Here is an 8,659-nt window from a genome sequence, read left to right as displayed (position 1 = left end):
TCATGGCATGCGGCACTTAGGAAATATACATTTATACTGAAATATAAGATATAGCCAAATATAGAACTAGGGCAGTAAAAAAAACTCATTTTTCATAAACATTTTGTGTTTGGTTTATTAAGTCGCTCGTGTTGGATCGTTTATTAGGGCTGTCAAAATGACTCGTTTTTCGTGAACAACTCGTGTTAGGCTCGTTAAGAAGTTTATGTTCGGCTCAAGTTAAAAAGCCGAACAAGAACAAAGATTGTTCGTTCATGTTTGACTCATTTTGGCTTGAAATACTACTCATCAATAATATATATATATATATATATACGTCGTGAATTGCCTAAAAGGCTACAAATATTTATAATATATTAAAAGGATTAATTAAGAAAATATAATAAAATTTATTAAATTGGATTCAAATGATGTTTTACTATAAACACTAATTTTTAAAATCTTGCCCCAACTCTTAACATCTTATGACTACGTGATTAGGTTTGTCAAAGCGACTCTTTGTTCGTGAACAGCTCGTATTCGGCTCTTTAAATTCGGCTCTCTAAATAAACGAGTCGAACACAAACACACTTTTTGAGCTTGATTATAAACGAGCCGAACATGAAAAACCTTTTGCTTGCTTGTGTTCGTCTCATTTACACCCCTAGTCGAGTCGAACACAAACATATTATTCATGAACAATTTCAAACACAAGTTGAACATGAGCCAAATCTGAACCCACTCAAGCCCTCGTTTATTGTTCTATATAAAACAACTAAAAACTAGCCTACATTTCATTTTCATTTATTATTATTATTATTATTATTTGGACTAGGTGGGAAGGTATTGTGGCATTTAATAAAGTAATATTTTCTGTTCCCATTAGCCAATTTTTTGACCCAAAAAAAAATACATAAAAAACAACTAATGTTAGGCTAGGCCCAAATTCACCTAAAAAAGTATTATTTGAGAATTAGCTTTAAGATAAAAAATTATCAACTTAATATTCATTACAAAAATTAATTTTGATTATAGTGCCTAATCCTAGGGACCAACATTAGTTTGTTCAAAATAAACAAAACCAAACATATTTGGTTGGTTCGGTTAGGTTTATGAAAACAAGTTCATTTTGTGCTTTTTAGATTAATACTTAATTAGATTAATATTAATCTTTAGATTTTAAGAAAAATTAGTTAAACAACAAAATCAAATTATATTGAATTAAATAATTCCACTAGTGTGTATGTTAGAATTCAAATGATGTCATTTCAAGTGTTGATACGAAAAACAATAATAAAAAAAGAAAAATAAAACATGATACTCTATATATATGCAAGAATTCTCATGATAAAGAAGTCACTATGTTCTTTAGTTATATGTATTCTCAAGAATATTCTATGCTCTTCTCAATTTTTTTAATCATTTGTAGTTTCAACAAATTCGCTCAACAGTTGATCAAATCTCTCAAGTTTACTCTTCACTTCTTAGGCTTTTTCTTAAAAAAACAATCCATCCATCCATCTCAACAACCACCCCCCATGTCAAGTGTTCAAAATGCATAAACTTTACTGTGTATTTTTGTGTTAATATGAATTTTATACTTTTATGATGTTTATTTTATGTTTTGAACTCTTCTATCAGAATTACTATAACAGAGTCACTATTGCAAAGTACATTAACAGAGTTATCGTAGTGACCCAGTGATACTACTATAGTAAGATCACAGTGTTATATTTACAGCACCGCAACACTGATCCATGAAGAAAAAGTGACCAAAACAGTAGAGCTTGATGTCGCAGTTAAGCGGCACAATGCTATATTGATGACATTAGATTGTTGCAATCCTACCAAAGAAAAAGGATGAGGTTTCAAACCTGGAATGAAATAAGGTCCTAACAATTTCGCGTATATATGACTCTTGAGAACAATTGGATCAAGAGCATTAATGGTGTTTGAGTCGCTATTATTTTGTTTTATAATGGAGAGAATGAATTGGAATGAGTAGCCAATCTGATTAGGAAGTTCATTCAATGACTAATGTGTGCTTGATTTTACTTTGATTTTGTAGAAAATGCCTTTTCAATTTGATATAAAACATACTAGTTAGGTATATTCCTAAGATTTATCTGACTATAATAATGAGTAGTCAACCTAATTATGATACAAATGGTTTAGTGGCTTGATTTGTTCTTGATTTGACTCGTATTGAATCAATCTTGGTGTCATTGCGTCTCGTCAATACAGTTAGTTTGACCATAAGTTTGTTGAAATTGCCATCTTGGACTATTTTTAATTTGGACAAAAATATTTCTAACCACAAAATGTCTCGAGGTTCCTCTTGAATTCCTTGAGATTCATGTCGAATGATAAATTTGTCGATGAAATATCAATGTTCAAATTAATTTAATCAATTAAGGAACTAGCACTAATCAAGCCAATCTACTCGTTGTTCTTCAATCATTTTGTTCATATGCAACCCTATTTGCGAGTATTTTTAAGGACTTAATAATTAAATAAAACTATTACATGTTGTTCATATAAAAAAATTAATATTTTTATTATAATAAAATAAATTTATTTTATATATCAATTATCTCATTACATATTTATAAATATTTTAAAAAAAAAAATCTCATCTCTAATTTAAAAATGCCATGCTTCATTGTCTAGTTCAAAGTTCTGAAAAGATCTACTTGCATATAACCGTTAAGTAGTCTGTGACTCCTATAGATCTAATTGCATTATATGGCAAATATTAATAATAATAAAATTATTAAGAACATTCACCTATGATTTTTAGTTATCGCACCACAAAAAAAATCGATTTTTTAAGAACTTTTTATATTCTAATGTTCTTCAGCCGAACAATCCGCTGGATCTGAAAGCGATGGCTACGCCACCTGTTACTTCGCCGTCGTTTCCTCCATTGCTGAAATGGCGCTCGGCCAGATTTATCTGCCCTAGTTCCACTAGATCATACAAACAAGCACAGATCCCCTGTTCCGCCCTTCTGTTGTTCTTCTGTGGTCCAAGATCAATAACTGGGCATCGAGGGAGGCTCTGATCGCCATGGAGGGCGGCGCCGGTAACGTTGAGCCGAGCGAGGTTCTAAGGTTATTATCCCGCCTGCTTCTGTATTTCCTTTTGTTTCAAGCACGGCAATTTTATGCGAATTATCTAGGGTGAAAGGATTTAGGTTTCGGAGTGGGGTGAAGAAGACATCCACTGATTCTACTAATAGAAGTTTGCTTTGACAGAATTTATGTTGTGCGTCCGCACGCGTACGCGTTGTGTGATTACAGATGGCGGGGTTGATTATGGGGATGACAAAGTGCTTTTTTGGAGAAATTAGAGATAGCTTCGTGGATTAGTCTCTGTGGTTGAGCTCAGTTATTTTATCAATTTTGTTACGGGGCATTTACATACATACCACACAATTCTTATGTATTTGCATAACTAACATCTAAACATTCATATTTGCGTGTGTTGAGGACTGAATTCTTTGCATTTGTTTGTTAGAAGTAATTATTCATCAGAGGGATCAACTGAATGTTTAAAGGAAAGAAAGAATGGAGCTGTGCAATTCAAATTTGTATTGTGAGATTTGTTTTGAAGATGGTTTTGAAATAGATTGGGTTATTCTCATTGATTGGGGATAATCTGCAAAAAAAAAAAAAAAGTTTGTGTTGGGGTTGAACCACATTTGCATTATCCATTTCTTTTTTTCAATTTCAGGAATTGGTAGGCTGTTATGTGTATGATTAACTGCCACAGCTACATGATGCGCTTTAGATAACTATTAAGGTACATGAGAGCATAAGTTTTAGTTTCAATTTGGATTGGTGATAAAATATGGTGTAAATATCAAGTGATTGGCAATTTTCTATAGGTTTAAGCATTTTTGTTGAAAATGAACTAACACATTGGTATATTTTAATTTCATGCTCAACTTTGGTTCCCTTTGGTTAACACTCCTTAACACATAAGATTGAAGTTGATAGTTGGCATGGATCAAGTAATTATTGTAATTTATTTTCTTGGGTTGAAATCGGTTTAACCCCAACAATTTGTATCGTAGTCAATGGTTAGGCTTGGATTGAGTTATTTATGCAAATTATGGCTCCCATGGACCTTTGATATTGTCAATCATGGTTAAGTTTACAGTTGAAAGGTGAGTGATTCATGCGGTAGCTTTATGTGGTTGAGTGGGCTTCTTGTGCATTATATTTGTAATTTTGAGAAGTTTTTAAAATATGGAGAGCTCTCAAATGAGGAAGAGATTGCTAAGGCATATGAAAATATTGTATTTAGATGAAAAGAGTATTGATGTGGAAATGCCAATTGGAAACGCCAAGTGATTGGTTCTCTCGTATAGGCTAATCATTTGGGTTAAAAATCTGTTAGGCCAGTTATGTAGCTGGCTCAAATTAGTTCATCATTTCATCCATTCCACAATGGTGAATATCATTTTCTACAATTTTATTTGTTTTTCATGATTATCAACCATTTTTGTCTCCTTGCCCAATACTTTGTAGTTTCACAAACACTAACTCTCTGTGCGAACATCATCATCATTTTCCTTATCTTATCTGATGCTTATGAGCATAAGTATAAAATGTATGTCATGCTAATAATGGAACATAGGAAATTGCAAACTTTAATGCTAAGGAACGAGTTTGACTCCTGCATACCCTTACTTATTCTTTTTTCCATTCATAATGCAGCTTATTGGCAGCCGTTTCTTATGGCTTCGCTTCAATGGCCATGGTGTTTATCAATAAGGCAATCCTCATGAAGTATGCCTACTCGATAACGCTTCTAGCATTGCAGGTATTTAAGTATGGTTTACACTGCTAATTATAATTTTCAAATTTACAAAATTATAAATTATTTTGTAAACCCAATCATTGCAGCAAGTGGCAACCGCACTTCTAATACATTTAGGACGGGTTATGGGATATACGAAAGTGTCTAGCATGAACATAGCCACTGCGAAAAAACTCCTCCCACTCTCCCTATTCTACAATGCTAATGTTGCATTTGCTTTGGCAAGTTTGAAGGGGGTAAATATTCCTATGTATATTGCCTTGAAGAGACTCACACCCCTTGCTGTCCTTATTGCTGGATTTTTTTCAGGAAAGGGAAGGCCACATATCCAGGTAGGATTTCTTCTGATTTACATGTTGAAAATTCAACCTTTTCAATTAACAGGAAAGTTATTCCAATAGTACCTTAAATATGTATTTTATGTTGAAGTGTTGTGTGCTCAAATTCATGTCAAACAATTAAAATTATATACCCTATGTAGATCTTTTTTGCAGCTGAAAGTAGGAGTTAAGCCTAATTAAGAATTGAATTATGCTTAAATGGGTCTTTTTCTGCGGTGCTTTTTTATCATTAAAAGGTCTTCTCTTGAGCAATGATGTCACGTGACAAATGAAATGGTCACTATTTACATTTACAAAATCAAGGGACCAATTTGCTGAGTTTTAGAATAATTTGGACTTATTCATCATTTTTCTAATTGGCAACATGGTGCAAAATGTTTGATGATTAAACCGATTTGGGAGGACAAGTTTAACGCATAATCATTTATATTGATCCACACTATATGCGTCGTTGTAATTCATGATTCTGGACTGTGTTTGGGTTTGGCTGCAGATTAACACGGTAGGGTTGCATCGAGAGCTTTTCAGATCATTTTCCTACTAATCGCATATGTTTATTCAAATTCGTTGTGCATTCAGAAGAGATATATAAACCCTTCAATCTCCTAAGGCAGTTGGATTTCCATTGAAATCTGATTCTTCTCTATTCTCCTCAATGGTTTATTGGTATACTTGTTCACATTTCACAATCATGATCTCTTGAGTGGAAGCAAAACCTTTTGCAGAATCTGGTCATCAAGATTTGAGAGAGTGTTGGTGGTGGTGTTATTTATTTTGACTGGCAGTAAAATCTCAGTTCTAGATCTGAACGATGAACTCATTTTTTGTTGGATTTTTGTTGTTCAGCAAGAAAGACAGTTTTAGGATTTCGATAAACAAAGTACTGTCCTTTCGGACGTCGCACTATAGGTCCTTGGGGTAGTTCAGAGATTGTTAGATTTTGCAATTGTTTCTGAAGGCTTGCTATAGAATTGTCTGAGATCTTAGTATTTTCCTTTCGGAGGTTTTTAACTTCCTCCTCAAGAGAAATAACTCTTTCAGATAATTTTAGAATCAACTGAATTAAGGTGTTGTTCTTTTTAACCAGAATACATAAGGCAGAGGAGCAAAAGGGAAAACCGGAAACTAGCCCATGGTTTCGCAAAACCATTGGCTCAAAAGTTTCCCACTAGGTACAGTACAATAATGCAGACTGGTACGATACAATAATGCAAACCACTATCTGCCCATGATTTTGATAAAACCATGGGCTGTAATAATTAATGCAGACTGGCTACAATGCTTTCCCATAGTAGAGCCACTTTCTTATAAAACCATGCTTTCTCAGCCATCCAACAGAAACTGTCTTTCTTGCAAAATCTAACAATCTCTGAACTACCCTAAGGACCTATAGTGCGACGTCCGAAAGGACAGTACTTTGTTTATCGAAATCCTAAAACTGTCTTTCTTGCTGAACAACAACAATGCAAACCACTATCTGCCCATGATTTTGATAAAACCATGGGCTGTAATAATTAATGCAGACTGGCTACAATGCTTTCCCATAGAAGAAGCAAAGAACGAGGAAGAGGAGGACGAAGAATACCCTAAACCCGAAGCAACAGCTGTTCGTCAGAAAAGTTATCAACAAAGTCTATGGGAACGATATCAGAATGGTGATCCGACAGTCGGGCCACTAGGAGAACCAAGCGGTAAGTATGATTACTTGGTTGAATATTCGATACCCCAAATATATCAGGGGCCTATAATACCCACTGGATGGGGCGATGAATCAGATGATAATTCATCACCAACAACTCCACCAAAGCCAGAGCCATTACCCGAAACTCCACCTCCCATAACTATCCAGTCTGAGTCCAGTCCCTCATTAATTAGTCCACAGCCTGAAATAGCCTACCCAAGTATTGAAAGCCAACTTGATGACCTTGATTATCCAAGGTTAAGAAAGATGGCTGAGAAAGCAGACAGGGCATACGCTTCTGTCTCTTCAAGCTTTACACCCAATCCACCAAGAGAGGCTATGATGGGACCTCCTATGTATACACCTGCAGATAATCCTAAATTTGATCCCATAGCATCAACTGATGAATACAGAACAAGGGGTTCTGATTTTAAAAGATCATACAGACAGAATATGTGGAACCTGCCATCAGCAAGTACCACGAAGGGAGTTATCCTGATATTACCAGATGATTTTTCTCTGTATGACTTGTTGTTCAGCAAGAAAGACAGTTTTAGGATTTCGATAAACAAAGTACTGTCCTTTCGGACGTCGCACTATAGGTCCTTGGGGGAGTTCAGAGATTGTTAGATTTTGCAATTGTTTCTGAAGGCTTGTTACATAATTGTCTGAGATCTTAGTATTTTCCTTTCGGAGGTTTTTAACTTCCTCCTCAAGAGAAATAACTCTTTCAGATAATTTTAGAATCAACTGAATTAAGGTGTTGTTCTGTTTAACCAGAATACATAAGGAAGAGGGTGTGTTGATTCTAGCTTCAGCGGGGTTAACAAAACCAAGTGAAGGAGGTTCTAAGGAGGAAATGAGGTTGTTATCCTAGCTTCGTCCTCCTCTTCCTCGTTCTTTGCTTCTTCCCCACCACCTTCCGGATAATGATGAAAATCATTATTTAACTGATTAAAATAAAGAAATAAGGAGAATGGATCATTATCTTCTTGATCAGCGCCTTCAACCTCATTTCCTTCTTCAACAGAGGTATTAAAAACAGGTTCATCCAGATGAACCATTAAGGCTGTTTCTGAGGTAGTATGGTCTTCAATATCATGAGAAGAAATATTTGGTAATGATGGTGGTGCTGCATATGAATATCCCGAGAAAGAGGCGTATTGATCCGTCAATACGTTGTCGTGTTGATAACGAGCGTGGGACTTGTAATCCCTCATTATCAAATGGTTTTAGATTCCAATCAAGACCTCGTAGGTCATCGATAGTTTGCTTAGCTCCTGGTAATGCCATTATACCATTGGATGCAAGATAGTCAGCTATACCATCTACGTGATAACGAAATCCAGCATGACTGGTGTTGGTGAGTCTTGCTACCAAGGCTCTGGTTATTAGGAGGTTAGATTCTCCAGCTTGCCAGTGTTCATAACCATGAGTGAGTATTACCAGCTCCACATGATTCAGAAAATCATGAATCGACGTCATTATGTCTGGTGTTATGTAGACTAATTGTGTACCATGCGTCAGATCCACTTCCATCGTGCCAATAATTGAAACATCAGAACGCCATCTGGTGTCTCGTAATACTAGTAGAGCATTTGTTCCAGCATCCCGTCGATGGAGAGTGTGAAGTCGTATCATAATCAATCCCAAATGGATATGTTGAATTCCTTCTTCGAGCAACCTTTGATAAGACTGCTGCCTTATAAAAGGTAAATTAACCTGCGTGTTATCAGTAACTAACACGCGTTCCTCAGAATAATGCTGATATACACGATGATGTGTGGCAGACCATCCATCTTCGTATAAAGTCTCAGCTGGTACTAGGCTG

At 35.3% G+C, this 8,659-nt stretch overlaps 1 protein-coding gene across 1 annotated transcript; it reads left to right on the top strand.

The window, feature by feature from the left end:
* The first annotated feature begins 2,780 nt into the window (after positions 1–2,780).
* On the top strand, positions 2,781–5,264 carry LOC110037716 (UDP-sugar transporter sqv-7-like). Its single transcript, XM_020742426.1, has 3 exons — positions 2,781–3,092; positions 4,704–4,809; positions 4,893–5,264. Exons 1-3 carry the CDS (start codon positions 3,049–3,051, stop codon positions 5,205–5,207), a joined length of 465 nt encoding a protein of 154 aa, XP_020598085.1. The 5' UTR covers positions 2,781–3,048; the 3' UTR covers positions 5,208–5,264.
* Positions 5,265–8,659: the final 3,395 nt, after the last annotated feature.

This window comes from Phalaenopsis equestris, unplaced genomic scaffold (genome assembly GCF_001263595.1).
Source record: "Phalaenopsis equestris unplaced genomic scaffold, ASM126359v1 Scaffold000002, whole genome shotgun sequence".
Lineage (NCBI taxonomy): Eukaryota > Viridiplantae > Streptophyta > Magnoliopsida > Asparagales > Orchidaceae > Phalaenopsis > Phalaenopsis equestris.
The sequence above is the reverse complement of the archived record's forward strand: the minus strand, read 5'-3'. Positions and strand labels throughout refer to the sequence as shown.

Coding starts and splice junctions, on each gene's coding strand:
- LOC110037716 (XM_020742426.1), top strand. CDS start 3,049: ATGGAGGGCGGCGCCGGTAACGTTGAGCCGAGCGAGGTTCTAAG. Junction 3,093..4,703: donor GAGCCGAGCGAGGTTCTAAG/GTTATTATCCCG, acceptor TTCATAATGCAG/CTTATTGGCAGCCGTTTCTT. Junction 4,810..4,892: donor TAACGCTTCTAGCATTGCAG/GTATTTAAGTAT, acceptor CAATCATTGCAG/CAAGTGGCAACCGCACTTCT.